The sequence below is a fragment of the Gymnoscopelus microlampas genome (assembly GCF_963454915.1).
Source record: "Gymnoscopelus microlampas genome assembly, chromosome: 12".
Lineage (NCBI taxonomy): Eukaryota > Metazoa > Chordata > Actinopteri > Myctophiformes > Myctophidae > Gymnoscopelus > Gymnoscopelus microlampas.
In genome coordinates this window covers 36,450,374-36,472,414 of record NC_139949.1, presented here as the reverse complement: position 1 = coordinate 36,472,414, position 22,041 = coordinate 36,450,374, and the positions used below count along the sequence as shown (strand labels likewise).

The 22,041-nt window shown below is 38.7% G+C and overlaps 3 protein-coding genes across 3 annotated transcripts in view; all 3 read right to left on the bottom strand.

Annotated features, from left to right (window-relative positions):
• Nucleotides 1-1,786: 1,786 nt before the first annotated feature.
• On the bottom strand, nt 1,787-12,251 carry LOC311056979 (uncharacterized protein). Its single transcript, XM_084073846.1, has 13 exons — nt 12,137-12,251; nt 11,552-11,614; nt 7,253-7,543; nt 6,319-6,453; nt 6,188-6,203; nt 6,003-6,085; nt 4,783-4,833; nt 4,565-4,618; nt 3,849-3,905; nt 3,638-3,688; nt 3,301-3,375; nt 2,423-2,494; nt 1,787-2,197 (listed from the first exon to the last, which is right to left on the bottom strand). Exons 2-13 carry the CDS (start codon nt 11,607-11,609, stop codon nt 2,118-2,120), a joined length of 1,023 nt encoding a protein of 340 aa, XP_083929972.1. The 5' UTR covers nt 11,610-11,614; nt 12,137-12,251; the 3' UTR covers nt 1,787-2,117.
• Nucleotides 12,252-13,795: 1,544 nt separating this feature from the next.
• Nucleotides 13,796-17,277, bottom strand: LOC311056812 (uncharacterized protein). The gene is made up of 5 exons (XM_084073633.1): nt 17,143-17,277; nt 16,205-16,537; nt 15,238-15,525; nt 14,496-14,654; nt 13,796-14,027 (listed from the first exon to the last, which is right to left on the bottom strand). Exons 1-5 carry the CDS (start codon nt 17,213-17,215, stop codon nt 13,894-13,896), a joined length of 987 nt encoding a protein of 328 aa, XP_083929759.1. The 5' UTR covers nt 17,216-17,277; the 3' UTR covers nt 13,796-13,893.
• A 3,638-nt stretch (nt 17,278-20,915) lies between these two features.
• LOC311057312 (sodium-dependent phosphate transport protein 2A-like) overlaps nt 20,916-22,041 on the bottom strand; it is a gene marked incomplete at its 5' end in the record, with an annotated part of 7,119 nt that continues 5,993 nt past the window's right edge. Inside the window, one exon of the mRNA XM_084074267.1 lies at nt 20,916-21,286. Within this exon, the coding sequence (XP_083930393.1) occupies nt 20,991-21,286 (296 nt within the window). The 3' untranslated portion in view covers nt 20,916-20,990. The remainder of the gene's footprint in view (nt 21,287-22,041) is intronic.

The following is a 22,041-nucleotide window of genomic DNA, read 5'->3' as shown; positions in this document are numbered from 1 at the left end:
CTACAAGCAAGCACATCAGTGCATGCAGTGCAGGTGGTTTCAGAGAGTTACAGTACTTCTCTGAAACAAGAGTTACAAGATCCTATAAATTCATTGTGAAAACATTACAGCAATTCGTTGATATAAACATTAAGAAATGTACTTCTACTTTTACTTTTACTTTTATATTTATTTTTCAAAGCATGTACTTTTGAATACTTAAGTATATTTAAAAGCAATACCTTTTTTACTCTTACTTGAGTAACATTTTGACTGAGCTACTTTTATTTGTAGTGGAGTAAATTTGACCAACAGTATCTGTACTCTTACTCGAGTACTGGGGTCGAGTACTTTGTCCACCTCTGTGAATGGGTATGCCAGGCCCAGGGGCTCAAAGGTCAGGGTTCCCTCTAGAAAATTGGGCAGACTCAGACCCACTCAGGGATGGACTGGAAACAAAAGATCAGGCTGGGAATTTAAATGACAGCGGCTCTCATATGTGTTCTATAAAAGAATAAAGTAGTGAAAGCACTGTCAGTCTATCAAATAAATACAAACTAAAGGGCCCAGCACAGCCTGTTTTGCAAACCACATAATTGTACTGCACAGGGTATGAAACTATCTATTGACACTACTTGTTTTTTTTCCACTCTATGGGAGGAAACGGATGACAAAAAAATTAAAGAGAGAAGTATGAGTTACAGAAGTGGTCAGTTTTATCATGAACTTCATGTTGAAATGTGTTGTCTATATCTCACACATAAAATGCTGCTAAATAGAACCAAAAGTGACAAAGACTACCCACATTTGGCTATACTGGGTTCCCGCAACAAGTTGTGCTTTTGCATGTACTGTACAGTATTGGGGTCGAATTTTTATATCCGAGGTTGGGAGGACACAGTTAGCACAAGTACAAATCTGAAGAAAGGGGTGGGGGGAACCATTGTTTCATGCAACGTTTTACTATTGCTTGGATTTCTTGAATTTGCACTAATAGTTTCTTGATATCTTGCCTACTCCTTGTATCAAAATGGATATTTATTATACAACTACGTTGTTATCATCACACACACACACACACACACACACACACACACACACACACAAAAACTTTTAAAAGAAAGTTACTTTTTTTTAATGGTGATATAATTGGACAGGTACAAGTGTACATTGTCACAGTTCAGGGTATCATTTTGATTTGAGACAAAAACAATAAAGCTGGTGCAAAGAAGCAAAAAATGCATTTTCAGGTTAATACTACATGTAACAAAAGATAGCAATGATAACAAAGATTACATTACGTTACATTAAAGAATTGATGAGTTGGGTCCATGTTTACTCAAAGTTTGGGTCTATGCATTTTCTCAATAAATCATTAATCAACCCATTAACTCATTAACAGTTTGTGAATGATGTCTGTATACAGTTGTTTGTGTGTGTAGATGTGTGTATGTCTGATCATATCAGATGTAAACCTTTGTTTTTTATCTTTGGTAGCCTAGGGCACGTGCACAAGTTGGTTGTGAGGGGCCTTCAAATGGCCGGCCTCTCCAAACAGTTAGCACGGTACTGCTCAGTATCAGCTATTAGGAAACCGCTCAATTTGGAGGAGCCGCTGTTTCCTTTGCCCATGACGTGTGCATGCGTGCGTGCGTGCGTGCGTGCGTGCGTGCGTGCGTGCGTGCGTGCGTGCGTGCGTGTGTTTGTGTGTGCGTGTGTGTGTGTGTGTGTGTGTGTGTGTGTGTGTGTGTGTGTGTGTGTGTGTGTGTGTGTGTGTGTGTGTGTGTGTGTGTGTGTGTGTGTGTGTGTGTGTGTGTGTGTGTGTGTGTGTGTGTGTGCATACGTGAGTGCGCGCGTGCGAGCGAGCGTTACCCAACATTTACATATTGTTCAAGATCCAGTAGACCACATCTTTAAACAGACATTCTGTAAAAAGTTTGCCCAACTAGAGACTGATAATAATCTCCCAGGTTTCATTGTTAAAACTGTGTGGAAATATTTAGAGAGTTAAAAACAACTGCACCACAGGACTAATCCAAAGTCTTCAGGGTGGTCCTTCATACTGGGGCAATGACAGGTTTGGTTTCCAAAACAGTGGCCATACTGTAGGTTTGTTAGCGGCCGTTCTCACCGCTGTTCTAGCAACTGCCTTGGATTTTAATGTCCCCAGACGTATCGGTAGCCAGAGTTCTCAGAGATCTAGGTTGTACACGGGCATCTAAGGAATCAAAGGTACAGAATACATTTAATACCGGATACACTGTTGAACAAGCAAAATGATATGCAGCGTCGGATAGTGACACTCCACACAACACAACTGCCTGTCTATTCACATTTATAGAAAACACAAAAACAAGTATATTTAATATAATGCTTTGGGATGGGAATAAACATAAAACAACAAAAACATGCTTCAAATTAAATCAAAATCACATATACTCACATGTATCGGCAGCAGAGCTGACGTGCGGGGGAGGAGAAACTGAGACCTCGGTGCTCGTGTCTGCCGGCTTGACTAAAAGATTGATACATTTTAGGCAAGAAATATGCTGTATAGTTGAATTTCACCTACTAGTTTAAAACTTTGTTTTTCAATATTCTGTATGTTCCATAGAGTCACACTGAAGTCTTTATCAGTTGATCGAAGTGTGAACATACCCTATTGTCATACTTTTCTTCTTTTCTTTTTTCGTTTGAAAGACAGACCGTAATGCTGGGGCCCTTCAGTTTGTATTTACTTGATAGCTGATGATTGATATGATTGATGTGCCTTTACTACTTAATAATTATATACATAAAAATAAAAATAACACATACTGTATGAGGGCCACGGTTATTTAAATTCTCAAGCTGATTTCTGTTTCCAGTCTGCCACTGTCTAGATTTCAGTTGGCTCAATTTTCTAGAGCAGTGGTTCTCAACCTTTTCAGGCCGTGACCCCCTCAAAATAATCATATTTGAACATGGGACCCCCCACCCTGATAAGCACTTGGAATTGTAGAAGTTGAGGCATTCCATTTAGATTGACTCGGTTCCACAGATTAATATTGTGAAAATAGCAGATCTACAAGCTCACAACGCTTTGCAAACACGAGGCGTTGTGAGCTTGTAGATCGTCTATTTTCTTTCTTATATTACTTATTACTATTTTTTATTACTTTTGATGCAGAATTTCAATGTACACTCCACACAACACAACTGCCTGTCTATTCGCATTTATAGAAAACACAAAAACATGTATAATATAATACTTTGGAATGCGAATAAGCATAAAAAAACAAAATACATGTTTCACATTCAATCAAAATCACATATACTCACATGATGTATCAGCAGCAGAGCTGACATGCGGGGGAGGAGAAACCGAGACCTCGGTGCTCGTGTCTGGTGGCTTGACTATAAAAGTTAGAGTTTTGTCGTTCAGTGAGTTAAAGTTTTTTTGTTTTTTAGTTTAATCCTTCCAAGTTGGCCATCCCCACCCATGACCTCAGGACTCATTAAAATTGCATTATAAAACAAAATGTGAGACGCCACTATCACACAGATGTCTATGCTCGCTGAAAATGTCCTCAACACATGCCTCAAAACATGAAGAATTCTGGAAACGTATTCTAATTATCAACATAAGACATAAGAGTATTTAAACAATATACTGTACCATTTTCATAGTCTTCAGAGTGAACCTGTACTTCATGGATGTCTGCGCTCACTGATAAACAAACAATTCAATTTTTATTTGGTTAATTATTATGCTAATTCGTAGAAAAAAACATTTCCTCAACAGAAGAATTCTTGGAACGGATTCTTATAATCAGCATTCTAACTGTACAAACAGTAAGACATGAAAATATGTAAACAATATACTGTACAATTTTCATAGTCCTCATCATCAGAGTCCTTCCGTACTCCATGGACATCTGTGTTGCCTGGTAAACAAACAATTTAAATTGATTTAATTTGATTAATTAATATGCTACCTGTAAAATGAATGAATAATGAACGAATGAATACATTAATACTTGAACTGCATTACTTTAAACACTTAAGCCATATATACTTGGCATAATGTACAGTATAGCAAAAATAGACAATTTACAATTAACGCATGGCGATGTGACGCATTGTGAGCTTGTAGGTCTTCTATTTTTGCTGTTCTTGTTCAATGTTTGAAATCTTTTCAACAGTTTTGAACATTTTTGAAAAATGTTGCCCTAATGACATGCCCAAAATAAGGACATGAGGTTGAAAGTGATTAATACACTTCCACAAATTATCTTCATTGTTTAATCGATTTAAGATATTTATTTTTAAGTTTAAGTTGTTAATTCATTTTAGGTTCAGATTAGAGCATCTGATGCTTATGTAGGTGTATTTACATGATCATTCGTTTTTCAGACTTTTGTCGTTCACTGAGCTCAAGTTTAGTTCCATTGTAACAGATCACACAGATGTCTACTGGGACATTTCCTTTCCTTTGTTGCCTCAAAACATGAAGAATTCTGGAAACTGATTCTACTCATCATTGTAACTTGTGGTAACACTGTAACATTGTAAGACATGAGAATATTTAAACAATATACTGTACCGGCATTTTCATAGTCTTCAGAGTGATTCTGTATTTCATGAATGTCTGCGTTCACTGGTAAACAAACAATTACATTTTTATTTGGTTAATTATTATGCTAATTAGTAGGAAAAAAAACATTTCCTCAACAGAAGAATTCTGGGAACGGATCTAATCAGCATTGTAACTTGTACAAACAGTATGTTTGTACATGAGAATATGTAAACAATATACTGTACTTTTTTCATAGTCATCAGAGTGCTTCCGTGCTCCATGGACATCTGTGTTGTCTGGTAAACAAACAATTAAAATGTATTTAATTTGGTAATTTAATATGCTAATTACAGGAAAACCTGTAAAATGAATGAATGAATACATTAATACTTGTTGAACTGCAAGACTTTAACCTATATACTTAGGCATAATGTACAGTATAGCAAAAATAGAGAATTTACAATTAACGCATGGCGGTGATGCATTGTGAGCTTGTAGGTCTTCTATTTTTGCTGTTCTTGATCAATGTTTGAAATCTTTCAACAAAATCTTTTTTGAACATTTTTGAAAACTGTTGCCCTAATGACATGCCCAAAATAGGGACCTGAGGTTGAAAGTGATTAATACACTTCCACAAATCATCTTCATTGTTTAATCGATTTAAGAGATTTTTTTAAAATTGAAGTTATGAATTAATTTAGGTTCAGATTATAGCATAAAACATTTGCACTGAGACCTTTCTTGTTCGCAGTGATAATGGACAGGTTGACAAATTAAGTCAGGCACCGTGGACTATGATGTTTGCAGACGACATTGTGATATAGTGAGATGAGGGAACAGGTTGAAGAGAGTCTATGAAGGTGGAGGCACGTACTAGACAGAAGATGAATGAAAATCAGAAGGATTAAGACAGATTATGTGTGCCTGAATGAGAGACAGTGGAACACGGTGAGGATGCAATGAGGAGGGTGGAAGAGAAGAGAAGAGGAAGGTCAAATAGGAAGTTCATGGATGCGGTAAGAGACATGCAGGTGGCAGGATGCAAACGTGAGCCATCCTGCTTTTAAAAGTAAAGTGGGCAAGGGATGATTTACTTAAATGGGAGCCACACAGTGGAACGACCTCGAAACCAGTGTCAACTGACAACCAATCTGAGGTCTTTTAAGCAGCAGACAAAACCTATATGTTACTGTCATGTGTTTTGTATTGTTATGTATGTTTTACTTATTAACTGTTAACTGTGAGAGGACCTCAATGGAAATAAGTCTCAGGACTTTGTGTCATCCTCGAACTGCTGTAACCATGTGGTTTTATTGCTTTTATCAAATTTAAAAAAAGATTCACAGGGAAGACGCAGAAAACAGTTCCAGATAGAAACAGATGATCCGCTGTGGCGACCCCAATGGAAATTAGCCAAAAGAAAACAAAGAAGATTAGATTCAACATGATTGGTTCAAAGACTGACCGTGTTGCAGCATGGTCATGGTGCAGTATACGTCAGTTGGAACCCTATTTGTTTCCTGATTGGTTCCCTGAGGTTGAATGGGTCTATAAATGTGAAGATAAATGTTTAGCAGCATGAAGAAGTAAACAAGATCTAATCTTCTACTGTCATGTTGAAGAATAGACACAGAGCAAAACTGTACTTACCTGACACAAAATAGACCTGTAAAAAAAAATAGGCCACATAAGTTGTCCTTCAAATTGCCTTGCCATTGTATTAAATATCTCAGTGAATGTATTGATATGATTCAGATGTAATCTAATGTAGTAATACTAACCTTTGCCTGATCTGTATCGACACAGCAGGAGCAGCAGGGTCATCAGCAGAATCACAACAAGTGGTCCTAAAATCAGTCCCACTATATGTGAAGAACACAGCTGTTCCACAGGCCCAGACACTGGTACAGTATAAGCTTGGGAGACATTAGAAAAGTTGATTATTTTATGATAGCTCATGCTGTAAACAAAAAAGGAAAGTTTATCTCAAGCAACATGTTCAATACATTTTGAATCAGCAAGTAATACTATTTATTTATGTTTTGGTCATTTTCAAGACTGCTTGTCTCCTGTTATAACTTCAGTAATATTGGCTTGGACTAGTAGTTCTACTAGTTAGTAAAATTTTGAGGAATTGTAACACAGCACATGACAAAGAAAATGAATAGTTATTGCCAAGATAAATAGGAGAGGACAAAGAGGAGGGACCACATGCAACCAAAGTCCTGATACAGGAATGAAACTGTGTTTCAGTGTGTCCACTGCTAATCTCGCAAACCACTGGACCAATCAGCCTAAATCTCTGTATGCCAAGGAAGTAAATCCCTGAATATTTCCCACATATTACGAATATTTTTACGATGAACAATTGCGAATTCATATTCTTAGACCCACTGACCCTCCATTTAGTCTAGACTGACGCCAAAAAAAACAAATATGCAAGTCTTAATGTACAGTACGCTGCCAACATTCAACTTGACTGTCTTAAGTCAGACAGAACGATGGAGAGAGGTTGGCAATGAATGGGTATGAAGACAGTGTTGTTTTTTTCCCTTCTTCTTTTTCTAATGTTTTTAGTTGAATTTAGAGCATGGCGAAGCAACGTTCGCTGAGGTTGGAATATTTCCAAGAACATGAGGAAGATGCGTCGCCCAGTTCACCTCATTCATTACCATTTTGCCCACATGAATTAAGAAAAGCTCTCAACTCTCTCACCTTCACAGGCTGTTAGCTGTATGATTCTTTGATTGACGCTGACTTTGTTGCGAACAATACAAGTCAAGCTTCCCACTAATTGACCAGGTAAGATGATGCGGCTCAGGTTGGTGTGCTCAGGTGTGGCACTGCTCAGTGATTGGTTATCCAGTCTCCAGCTGTGCAGGGATTTGCTGGTGTTCATGATCAGCTTCCAGATGAACTCAAGGTCATCTACCTTTGAAGAACAGCTGACCACCTTCTCTTCTGGTGACACACACTCCTGAGATACATCTGGCTCTGACACAGGAGCTGGAAAACACGCACGCACGCACGCACGCACGCACGCACGCATGCACGCACGCACACAGGTTATCTAGCTCTCTTAGTGGGACCAGGCATGACCTAGTAGTAGTTCCGTCTTCACCTCTGCAATGCTGGACAGTAACGGAGTAAATGTACTTGAGTACAGATTCTGAGGAGCTGTACTTTACTTGAGTATTAGATATTTTTGATACGTATTACTCTTACTTGAGTACATTTCCAAGACAAATATTTTACTTTTACTCAAGTATATTTCTAGGAAGGCTATAAAGTACTGAGTACTTTTAAGCCCACTCCACATCCACAACAATGTTTCGATCGCCATGCAACTCCTTGCAACATACTACTTGCAACTACTTGCAACCATTAACCCCAATGGCAGTTGCATCGCTGTGGTTGACCTTAAAACAGTTTTGTTGCAAGGAGTTGCGACTAGTTGCATTGGTGTGGTTTGGCGTTTAGGTTGGTTTTTTTCTTCCCTAAAATGCAATTGGCCTAACTTCTGCTCTCACACTAGCCGTGTTTCTGGCTTCCCCCTCCGCTCGCCTCTTTGTTACATCTTGTATGGGTGTATAGGAGTAAAAGTATTTAGTTCTGGTTCCTCAGTCATTTCTATGTTTTTATAGGTGTTTCTGAAGGCTTTGTATATCGTCTACAAGCAAGCACATCAGTGCATGGAGTGCAGGTGGTTTCAGAGAGTTACAGTACTTCTCTGAAACAAGAGTTACAAGGTCCTATAAATTCATTGTGAAAACATTACAGCAATTCATTGATATCAAAAGTAAGAAATGTACTTCTACTTTTGCTTTTACTTGTACTTTAAGTATTTTTCAAAGCATGTACTTTGAAATACTTAAGTATATTTAAAAGCAATTACTTTTTTACTCTTACTTGAGTAACATTTTGACTGAGCTACTTTTACCTACTGTATAGTGGAGTAAATTTGACCAAGGAGTATCTGTACTCTTACTCAAGTACTGGGGTCGAGTACTTCTGGCAATCACACCACATCTGACATTTTGATGTGTTGCACTTGCTTATTAAGATTCCAATTTGTGGAGCCAAAATGGCTCTGTTACATCTTATAACTGAGCAAGCTTGTATCATGTGTTGTAGAGGGTGCCACAAATGCTGAAGATGTCACTGTTTGTTGCAGAAACATGTTTATTCCCCCCACCAAATTTGGTACAAATGGTCCCGTGAGTTATGTTACAATGACTCCCTACTGGTTGACTGTAATTGCCTTCATACATTTGTGGCGGGTACTACTTCTTGCAAGAATGTGATATATCATGAATGCAAGATCCATCACACCTTGGGGCCGCTATAGAACGCACCTCCAAAAGCATTTCACACTTCTGCCAATGGGCAGAAGAACATTAAAAGTTGCACCATCTGTTGTTTCCCCCGCAGCTGCACCCACGACTGTCACAGCCCTGGGTAGGCAACCGAGCCTGGTGGAGATCTTTGCTCTAAGGAGCACACTTTTCCAGTTACTAACTTTTAGGTTGGCCAAAACTTGTTCTATTACAGCTCATAAGTGAACATTTTTGTATGTGTATCATGATTGCAAAGGAGTCTCACCACGTGATGCATAAATGCTTATTGTAATGTTTCCATTTGTAATATAATAAATAAATGAATACATTTAAATACATTTGTCTAAGAGTACCATGTCTGGCTTGAGGCTAAAATAGTATTTCTGGGAGTCGAAAAAATCTTGTTATAAATAGATGTATTTATTATATATGTTTGTTTATTTGTTTGTTTGTTTGTTTGTTTGTTTGTTTATTTATTTATCTTCACCTAAAATTGAAACGCCAGGTCTCTGTACTGAAACACATATTTGTTTCAGTACAGTCAGCTGTTAATACTAGATAATAATCGTGATTACCTTGTATTTGTAGTTTCATGGAGACTTTCCGCACTACTTCCCCCTTTGAATTGAATGTTTCCATCTGGTAGTCTCCAGAATCGTTCTTCATTACAGAATGAAACTTGAATGTTCCGTTCAGTAAGAATGTACAACGATTTGCACATTGTTTTGAGAATGCTTCTCTCTGATTAGTTTTTCTTTTAAATGTTGCAATTCTAAGTGGGCCTCTTGTTAAAGTAGTGTCTTCCTCATTTCTAGTAGAATTCAGATGAATTAACAGAGGCTTTCCCAGTTCTCCAAAACACTGAGATCCATTATTTCCAGACAAATTACAAATTGTAGCATCTGATGAAGGTAAAGAAAACACAATAAATATACGATAAGTAAAGTGAAGGGTGATGGGTGTTCATTGTTTTAGAATCATACTTAATCACTGATTAATGTATTTAGTCTGGGAGGAACACCAGAATCCTATTTACATGACATGTAATTAAAATACCCAGTTTGTGTACCCCAAACTACCTTGTACCTTTGTTTGTTTACAACTTACTCTACTTCTAATTATGTGAAACCATTTACTATGAATTTGAATTAACCTGTTTTTTAATCATGATAATTAAGACAAAGGCCACTGTACCAATCAATTTGAGCCAAGTTTGGAATTTGATATAGTAAACTAGAAAAAGTGCTCCTCGGAGCAAAGGTCTCCGCCAGGTCAGGTAGGTTATTGTGGGCCAGCAATGTTCGGATTTCGCCAAACAAGAAAATCGGACAGAACCGTCGTGATCACTTGACTATAGACATAATGTGTACCGATTTACGTGATGTTTGGACAAACGTTTTGCAAAATTTGGCCTTGTGGTGGCGCTATAATAGGGCAATGTTACAAGGGTGCCATTTGTTCCTCAACGTAGCGCGAATGTGCTACGCAATCGGACGCTGCGTTCATGATTTGTGGCATTTTGTTCCAAGCGGGCCACTCCTGAAAACTTTAGATGTCAATCTTAGCCAACAAGTAAGACGCGCGAACGCTGGAAGCGAACGCAGCTTGAAAATATTGTGTATTTACGGACTTTGTGTGTGTGTGTGTGTGTGTTTGTGTGTTTGTGTTTTGACTGTAGCTGCACTCTGGCGCACTCTGTCGGCCGCACCCAGGCAGTGCACTGCACACAGACAGACAGACACACACACAAGCCAAGCAGACTTTCATAGTAAGCTCCACTTGGGCGGAGGCGTGCCTTCGGCGTTCGCAATCAGGATGGAATATGAAAAAATCAAACAGATCTGTCTTGATCACATGACTATAGAGATCATGTGTACGGATTTGCGTGAAATGTGGATAAAATCTGAAGGCTTAATATCCAAAAATGTGTTTTACATAAGTCGGCCTCCTGGTGGCGCTATAAAAGGCAGATGTGAAAAATGCAGGGCAAAGGTTTTTCCTTGGCCTCGAGGGAGTACGCATACAAAGTTGGGAGATGGGAGCAGTTATAGGTAAAAACACAAATCAGCCTGTTATAGTGCCACAATGAGGCTGATTTGAAAAAGCCTAGTGGGAATGTGCGTGCATAGTTTCACCGCAATCGGACGCTGCGTTCATGATTTGAGGCATTTTGTTCAAAACAAACCAATCCTGCACACTAGTTTGGAAGCCAACCTTAGCCAATGAGGAATATGGAAAATCGGACAGATCCATGTTGATCACATGATACTGTGTATCGATTTGCATGACGTTTGGATACAATCTGTAGGAGTAATATAAAAAATGGGTCAAATCGGCCTCCTGGTGGCACTATAACAGGCCCATGTGAAAAATTTGGGGCAGAGGTTCTGGCATCCAGGGAGTGTGTGTGCACAGTTTCGCAGCGACCGGGCCAACGGTGCCGGAGATTAGCTGGTCGCGGACAGACAGGACACACGGACGGACGCACGGAAGGACGAACGGACAGGGTGCAAAACATACTCTCTCGCCAAGAGTCACCATGCCTTTCGGCCTGGCGGAGACAATAAAATAAACAAGTAATATTGGATATTTTTCAGCATTTAATGTGGTTCAATAGTATTCCTCCTTCCCTAAGTTCCAATTAAAATGTTTACATTTTAACATATTTTAAACATACCATGTGCCAGAGCTGTGACGATGATGATGATGAGGATGATGATGTATTTGGAATGCATTTCTACTGTTTAAAGAGAGAGAATTGAGCAGGTAGTCCTGTGTTGTTAATTTCACTGTAAGTCAAAGCAGCGTTTCTAATTCTTGTACAGAAATCATGCAGTTGAAAGGAAACCTCTACTTATAACGGATTTGATGTATACACATACATTTACATTACATTACATTTGTGAAAATCTCAAAGTGCTACAATAGGCATTTGCAAAAAAAGAAAGAAAAATATATCATCTCACCACTATAAAATATATAAGAAACTGAAACAAAACATTTAAATCATCAGCCTAGAGGTAAAACCAGTGTAGCTAAAAAAATGCTTTGTTAAAAAGGCAGGTCTTTAGTCCTCTACTCAATCCCTCTATGTTAACAACCATGTGTGGCTTCTGGAGGCTCAGCCTGCACTTAAAGCTCCTTGTGAGCCTGAGGACCCGGGTTCAAATCTGACCCTCTTATCTCTTTTGGCATGTATCTCCTCTCTACGCCTGTTTCGGTACACTGACCTATTTGGGGGGGAAAAATGGTTTCCACTCACCAATGTGTAAATGGCTGGAGGTCGAAGTTCTTTGATGGTTTAACCCTCAAAGGCTTTGTGTCTTTGGTGATCAGTGATATGAACCTGTGTCACTGTCTTCTGCTCAGAGCCAATGCTGTCTCTACTCACAGTCTTAAGTCGTGTTTACACATGAATATCATTAGTTTACTGGGAATAAATTAACATAAAGAGAAGGGGAAGTGTCATTCACACATGGCCCTCTACCGTCATTCAGCCGTCATCATGTCACCTACACTTTTGCAGCTATGGGTACGTAGGCTACTTAATACTCACCTGAAAGGTGTCTATAGACTGTTGAAATAATATATCATGAAAATGAGCATGGTCCTAGGAATGTCCCTGCAAGTATACACACATATTTTTGTATCTAAATTAAAATCTCAATCATATATAAGGATGAAAAAATATGCATATTAGAGAAGCATGGCATTGAGTATGACTGCTACTGTAGAGGGGGTGGAGACAAAAAATATTGTGAAACGTGATGTGTGGTATGTGGTACAGGATGTGGTAGGATGAAAAGTAAAAGATAATTATATATGATGCAATACCTAAGCAGGCAGTATGAACAGCAACAATCCTGAGTATTATATCCATTGTATAGCTTACTAATATACTAGCAATGAGGCAAAGTTATTGCTATAATCCAGCACACCAACATTGTCACCTGTCACCTGTCAAGGGGGTATTTATAGATTGAATGCATTTTTTGTATTTAGTTTCTTGTCCTCGTTCAGGGCTCTGAAAGCCTCAGGGAATAACCTTTTCCTGAGCCTTGCACCCCAGACTTCACCTCATAGACACCTCAGATGCTTGCCATTCTGCATCATCACAAGCAGTCCATTACTCAGGTGTTGTTTGTCTTTCATAGTCCAAGCACCTGCTGTTGTATGTATCCTGCAGGGACAAGAGGTGGGTGCGCTGGACCGACTGCACCACAAGTTCTATATTCCTGTTTAAATATACTCAAAATATATGCTTTTTTTCTGAACCCATGTATACGCTGGATAACTTGATACCATTAATTCTCATGATAGCCTATCAGTGAAATTAACTGCAGCCAATACAAAGCTGCTGGTTATGCTCTATGATCTGTCGCCATCTAGTGTATTTGAGAGGATGATGCAGTGAAAAGGAAAACCCTGTTCAAACTGTGATTTTGCTGGTTGCTTAAAGGAGCATTTCACCCCTGGAAGAAGCTACAGTAACTCAAAGTTAGCACTATTTGTTGTAGGGAAGAGCTTTAAACTACCAGCATGCCTTGCAGATGGAAAAATGCCAACCCCAAGCTTTATTCAGGTTAAAAGGCTGATGCAAGCACACACATTCTGTGTGACACACACACATTAACATACTGTATTTACGGTATATACTGTATTTACATTTTTTAAACATTGAAAAGAAAGTCATCTTTAACTTGATAAAGGATGAGAATGGATGAGCCGTTCTACTCCTCCTCACTGTCACCCATTTTTTATTATAAAAGACAATTGTTTCAAAACGTATAGATCATTGAAGAAAACAATCATCATCACCATACAATGGTGACCATACAAGTAGCATCCTTAGCCTACTAAGAATAAAATGTTTGTTACAAATACAGTTTGTAAAATTCCACGACATGACATCACAACATTAAGATGTCAAAAAATTGTTTTAAAGCAGCTGTAGCTATGAAGTAAAACATGTGACTCAATTTGACAGATCCTGAAAACTGAACAAAATCAATGGCGCCGTCAGACACTGGAGGAGACCTCCACCGCAGTCCCATACAGCACTTGGTCATTTGTTGGCGGTGGACCGGGTGGACGTGTAGCGCTGTGCCTTTTTTTCACAGCTGCATAGACAACACTGTCAACTTCAGAATGACCTAGAATAAAGAGAGAATGGACAATATGTGAGAGATAACGCGTAACGCATCCATTGTGTAGGCTATTGTATATTATGTGTTTGTTATGTAGTATTATTATTTAATTCATTATAATTTTTCATTTAATATTTTATTTGTATGGTGTGGTTATGATTCCACAATTGCATGGATTCATTTAGAGGAAATGATGAGAAAACTTTGTATGCCTGTTGACAGCATATAGTGACGGCATATATGCAAACATTATATAATGTTTGCATCTGGTGCCACATTTACTCCTGCTAGCACAGGATTGACACCTTGAGTTCACTGACACTCCCCCAGAGTATCTTCACACATGACATGACATTTTTCTTGAAACCCCAAGACCTCTCCTGCACCATCAGGAGAAACATTAAATGAGAAAACGGATGCGATTTTTAGGCCTTGGTAGAGGTTTGCAGTCTTGTATCTATACTGTTGTTTTACCTGTGTTAACAGTGTGGGAGCTGGTTCTCTTACGCAGAATGAAGGTGCAAACACACAGAGATAGAAGGAAGTTGAGAGCGGTGGCAGCACTAATAGCTAAAATCACAGTCACACCATCCAGCTTGAATGAGGAGTCTGAAGTCACAGAACTGAATTGATCTCAGAAGAGACAAAGAAACAGAACAAAAAAAGTATAATGAAATTGAGAAATGTAGAAGAAAAAAAGAAAAAAATATATTTATGGTTGCCCAGTCTTTAAATCAGTGAAGTGTTTTCTGTTTACTTCCCCCATAACATTCTGAAAAATGACAATGTAGAGCCAACATGGCTGCCACTGTAAGTAAATTACAAAACTTTCAGTCTTCACCATGGCAAAGTTTATTGTTTTGTGCATTGATTTTATTTGACCATTTTACATCCACACACAAATTAAGATAAGTGTAATTTAGAACTTAAAACCTCTGGACTTAGTAAACTGGACCTGAGTTAGCGCTGTAGTTGAACCGCTTTTTTTCCAACTACACCAAATCTCTCAAAAGTAGCCGATCTACAAGCTCTCAGCGCGCCACAATGCGACACGTTCTAAGCTCATAGATATTTGTGGATACAATTACCCCCAGAATATGATACTGGGGTTCAAGTGGTTAAAATGACTGCAAATTAGGAGGGGCACAAAATAGTTAGACTACTGATGAAATATATTCTGACATCAACAAAAAGTCAAGAATGATCCTTCTCTCACCTTCACAGGCTGTTAGCTGGATGACTGTTTGACTGACGCTGACTTTGTTCTGAACAACACAAGTCAAGCTTCCCTCTAATTGACCATTGACCAAACTGACCCAGCTGATGCTGCTCAGTTTGGCATGGTCAGGTGTGGCACTGCTCAGTGATTGGTTGGTGGTCAGGGTCATTACTTGGTTGTCCAGCTGCCAGATTAACTCAAGGTCATCTCCCTCTGAAGAACAGCTGACCTTCTTCTCTTCTGATGATACACACACCTGAGACACATCTGGCTCTGACACAGGAGCTGGAACACACACACACATGCACGCAAGCACGCACGCAGGGGCACATACACACGCACACACTCACACACACATACAGTACACACACGTTTGTTTTACTATACTTGTGAGGATTTTCTTAATCCTCACAAGTATGTGAGGATTAACATTTTGGGGCATTTTGACGGTAAGCCTAAAACTGTAAAATAGTAGATCTACAAGCTCACAACGCGCCGTCCTGCAACACGCTGTGAGCTTGTAGATAGGCTATTTGTCAGTGCACAACACAAGCGCTCAACCAAGTCTAAATCAGGTATAACTATACTGTAATTCTATAACACCTAAACCTAACCTCTAAATGCCTAACCTTAACCCCAACTTGAATCTTTTCCTAATTGCAAAAGTATCTCTAAAAAAGATACTTAACCATAAAACAACCATTTCTCTTGTGAAAATGGTCCTCACAGTGTCTATTTCTCACATTCTACTATACTTGGGGGGACATTTGGTCCTCACACGTATAGTAATTCACACACACACACACACACACACACACACACACACACACACACACACACACACACACACACACACACACACACACACATAATAATTAATTGTATCAATCTCTGGTATTAAGCTTTCACTTGTGGAGCCTTAACTTCTTGATTATTGAGGGAGAAATGTGTCTTTTGGGCCTACCTTGTATTTGAAGTTGCATCCAGACTTTCCGCATTAATTTACCCTCTGAATCAAATGACTCCAATCGGTAAACGCCAGAATCGTTCCTCATTGAGAAGTCCAGTCTTAATGTTCCATTGGGTAAATATTTACATAGAGTTTCACATTCCACATGCAGTGTTTCTCCCTGAGAGGATTTCCCTTTTTTAATCACAGTGATAGTCCCGCCCTGTCTGCTTCTAGTTAACTTAAAGTCTTCCTCATTAGTAGAGGTCAAATGAATTAATAGAGGCGACCCCAGAGCTCCAAAACACTGAGTTTCATTACCTTCTGCCAAATTACACAATGTAGAACCTGATAGGGGAAAGAAAACACAAACAAATATAGCATTTTAGTATCATAATGAAATGACTGAAGTATTTATTTCATCTGGTGGGAGAAACATCAATCCTTTTCCCCTGACATGTCAGTAATTAAAATATCCAGTTTGTGTTCTAAATGTTGATCAATGATCAAAAACTAACTAATGCCTATACAAAGTTGTTTGTTTACAACTTACAGTAGGCCTACTTGTAATTATTTAAAGCAATTTACTATGACTATGTATTAACATAGTTTTTGATAATGGTAATTCTGAAAAAGGACACTGTGCCTATCAATTTGACTCAAGGTATTTTGTAAGGTATACAGTATAGTATATCAAAGTAAACAAGTGATATTTTCTGGTGCATTTAATGTGGTTCAATTGTCTTCCTCCTTCCCTCAGTTTGAATTACAAATATGTTTGATTGAAACATACGTACATATATATATTTGTAAAAAAGAAACACTTTAAAAAGTAAACAATTGTTTCTGGTAATTAAAGACAGCTCTGGCAGGCTGCTATTGGTTTCCCCTCGCAAGATTTGCAATAAGAGATGGATAAAATGCTGATAATATGCAGATATACTGAAACATACCGTGTGTGTTTGCTAACAGTGTCAGAGCTGTGATGATGATGATGATGATGATGATGTTGTATGCAGAGTTCATTTCTTCAGTTTAAGCAGAATGATTAGAGCAGGTAGTCCAGTGTTGTTGAGGTTTTACTGCAGTCAAAGCAGAGTTTCTGATTCTGGTACAGAAACCATGCTGTTATGCCCCTGTATCTGTGACCTGCATGTGACCTCGTCATGCAGGATGTAGGAGGTGGCGAGCATACATTCACCCCCAACGTTAAGGGCACCTCATTAGGCCTACAGTATATGCAAAAATGTGCACATACAAAAAACAAGGCCTAAAAATACTTGATTTATCGTTTATCATACGCCAGTGTCGTGCAGCGTGTTGTGACCTTGTACATCTGCTATTTTTGCAGCGTGACATCTTGACAAGTATAGTTCAAGCAGGATTATCAGCTTTTGAGTGGGGTGGTTCTATTATTTTGTTTGTTCATTTTTCAATACAATTGGGAGTATTAATGTAATGCAAAATTACTTTAACATTCACATGACCATAACAACAGCACCAGTAACTATTCCTCTGGGGCCATTTAATGTCTATAAATCTCAAATGTCGGACAGAAATAGAGCAGAAAATTGCTGTGGGCTCATTTCTGTACTTTTTTGTAAATCAGTAAATGTACATGGGAGTTTATTTCATTTTCTCAGTTCCCTGTATGCTGGAAATGTTTAGTCAAATGGTTTGTCCGCAAGTGTCTTTCCAAGTTCCCTTTCTTCACCATCAGATTGCTCAGATTATGGAAAACAACAAAATAAGCTACCATAGTTATGCAGACGATACACAAATATGCATGACCATTATCACTAGAGGACTATGGTCCAAAACAATCACTGAGTAAATGCATTGAACAAATCAACAATTGGAGATGCCATAATTTTCTGCCAAGTCAAAAACCTTGGTGTAGTCATGGATTTAGACCTATGTATGTATAATACATACATATGGCTGAGATTTCAGTTCCTTGTTTATTTTTCTCAGTTCTCTATATGCTGGAAAGCTCTAGTCAAATGATTTGTGGTTTGTCAGAAAGTGTCTGCAGACGATACACAAATATGCAAAAATGAAATAATAGTTTATGGAGCCACGGGAAACAGATTAAAAGTCAGCGCCTAACTCCAATCTGTAATGTTAAACACCTCTAGCCAAGTCAAAAACCTTGGTGTAGTGATGGACTTAGACACATTTTAACCAAAATAAAAAATGTGCCACGGACATGGACAAGTCTTGCCACGGACACATTTGTCCGTTTACAGACATGTTGATGATCCCTATCTATTGGCTCTGTTTGTGGTTTAAACCCAACATTAGACACACGATGTCACGGAGTAAACAAGCTAATGAAATGAGCTAACTTGGCCTTAAGGTGGACTGACTTAAGGAATACCAGTAATTCTACACAGAGCTAATGTGACACCAACTCAACCCCTGTCTTATCAAAGTCTCAACGAGATGCAGTCACATTACTCATACCAATATCAAATATCTCCATTATCCTATAAAGTACAATGTTATATACATTGTTGGTGAGTAATGGATACATGTTTCTTTGTTACTTAAACATTTAAAACACCATTTGCCTCTATTCCTTCTTCTGAAAGAAGCATCACTCTGCTGAACTACACCCCTCTTTTAATTACAAGAAAACATGCACCAATGGTTATCTTCACACCAGCCTCTAAACACTATCTTACCACATCCACATCTTTCTCTCTCTCACGCGCTGTTGAAACAAGTGATGAAAGAAGTTGTGGTTTATAACAGTCATATCATACACTGCTAGGCTAAAGAAAAATAGCATGCAGGAAAGAGCACTGAACATGAACTGAAGAGCACTGACCATCCCCCCAAGAGGCGACAAGTTGTGGTTTATAACAGTCATATCACACATTAGGCTAAAAAAATAGCTTACAGGAAAGAGCTCTGAACGTTTTGCGGCCGGCTACGTTTAAGCAATAGTTTATTGTCATGTGCTTGGCAGACATGCAACGTGTTTATGTTCATATATGTTAAATGCAAGCGTGCACACACATGTTTAGGAAGAAATAAAACAGTGAAGCAAGCATACCGCTGACTTTGGGGTTCACAACCATGACCTTATATTAGAGGCATCAGCAGAACTGGTACTCTACACTAATAACTATTGTCACTTTGGAAATAGAATGCCTGCATGGATGTCACTTTCTGGAATGTTGTACCAAAGGGGTTGAACCTAAATTAAGCTCACAAGGAGCATCATGTTCTGTGCACTAACTGGCTGAGCCACCAGACACGCCACAAGCTTTTTTTTACTGTAACATAGGGAGAGATTATTGTGTAGGCATGCGGTTGCACTGAGGCCTATAGGGATCGGGAGAAGGATAGAGGGAGTGGGCCCTCTATCAATGTGTTGTTGTGCAGAGTCTCTCTCTCTCTCTCTCTCTCTCTCTCTCTCTCTCTCTCTCTCTCTCTCTCTCTCTCTCTCTCTCTCTCACACACATACACACACACACACACACACACACACACACACACACACACACACACACACACACACACACACACACACACACACACACACACACACACACACACACATGCACACGCACATTAATGCATGCACGCATGCACACATATGGAAAGGAACCTTAAACAAATGACTTAATAATTACTGTACTTGAAATACTCTAAGAATGATTTACACCATCCATGATAGGCCTCTATTACGTGTGTATTAGAAGATTTGAATTGCTGTAGGCCTAATGACACTTTTTGGTTGTTATTTCGCCAGCAACAACGTTTTCTCCTGATATTTTTGTCATGGAGATCAGCTGATGAACGCATGTCTGATCTACTTCCTGTAGCCTACAGCAACAAACAACTGTTAAACAAGTTAAAGTGACTGCAGTATCATTGACAATGGGAAAATAAACCTAATATTGTCTCTAGTCAGCCATACATATACAAAACTCTCCTGCTGATGTTTTTTACCATGCTGTACATACATAATACAATATCACAATAACAGCTAAACATTCCAGCTGTAGGCCTACAGTATATGGGTTTGTTTACAAAGTGTTAGTGGCTATGGTTCTTATGGTTATTATACCATCTTGCTGCTAGTGAGAATGATCAACTTCACTTCCATGTCACACAACAGAATGCGGCACACAACACCAATGGTTTTGATAATGTGGATTGAAGCTAAATGGTGGATTTGTGGATAGGACTCTATATGAAAAAACTTGTTATATCAACAAAATACGTCGCATTCTGTTTGTGTGACATGCATGATGCAAAGGTTTTGAAAGTGAAACTGGTCAAAGTCACTGGCCACCTACTGTATGTGAAATGCAAGTGAGTGCAGACATGCTTCGGAAGAAATAAAACAGTGAAGCAGGCATACCACTGACATTGGGGTTCACAGCCAGCCTTACATTAGATGCACCAACAAATATTGTGAACCTCTACACTAACGTAACATAACATATCACTTTTTTTTCAAAATAAAATGCCTGGATGTCACTTTCAACTGGAAGGTTGTCCCGAAGGGACTGACTGAGCCACAAGTCTGAGAACATTAACCCGAGTTAATGGTGAGATTAATGTCACAGTCTATACAATTTTAAACAACACAATAAATAAACAAATAATAAAACTCCTGATAGTGTCATCATAAGTTCAAATTGTCCATGCACACAAACATAGTATGTGAAGCCACATGTTTTAACATAAACTGTATTCTAATCCTGTGACACCACACTATGCAAACTTTCCTAAATCTTGTGACTGATAAAGACTAATAAACTTTCCTAAAGTGCTTGTAACACTATAAATGAGTGCTCTTAAAGCACTGTTGAGTGTGAGCTCCTGTGCTCACATCTACTGAATACAGAACATACATGTCTTCTATATTGTTTCCTGCTGCAAACGGAGTGGTGGTGTTTGTGTCGTGTTTTTCAGTGTAGCAGAGAGCAGAGTTTTTGTCAACTACTCCTGTCATCCGTTTCTTGTCACTGTCTCCTTCACCTTCCATTTGCATAATTTTGTCTATTCCTCTCACAGGAGCTGTAGCAATGGTTTCCAGCACTGTCGACGGGCCAGCATTACCTACATCATCCCCACCTAGGAACACAAAACAAGGATTAATGGCAAGTTATAGTTGCCACGTGATACGATGTAATTTTCATCACCATCTCATGTCTCATGGGGACATCCGCATACATCCCAAATGTTGTGACCACGCATACCTTATGCGTGACAAGTACACTGACTGCATATGTGCTAGAACAGAAAGTTTGAGAATCTGTTTGAGAAGAGGTTGAAAGGAGATCCGTACCTGTATTATATTATGACAATAAAGTACTTGAAATTGAAGTGATGTTTGTTGGCAGGTTTGTTAAATGGAATGCAAGAACAGGTTTTTTTTAACAGAATAAAAACCTGAATAAAAAATACTTCTCAAAGCTTTGCTGAAGGAATTCATTGGAATCTGAAGTCAGGACTATAACAGGAGTTAAGTTAAAGGAGTAGTTCACTAAAGAAATTGCTTATTTTCTATCAATTACACACCCCATGAAGCCTTGAATTCATGGAGTTTTTTTTTGTTTTTGTCGCATTCTTAAGCCAGTAATTTCATGACCCGGTGTATTTCCGGTAGGAGACACAAAGAGTCTACTTTGTGTCTCCTACCGGATATATAGGCATCTTTCCGCCGGTAATCAAATTATTGGCTTAAGAATGCGACAAAAAACTAAACAAATCTATGAATTCAAGTCTACATGTGGTGACTAATCGATAGAAAAAAAAAATTTAATCTTTTGGGTGAACTACTCCTTTAACGAGGAGGGTTCAAGCAGAATTATAACAACAGCATAATG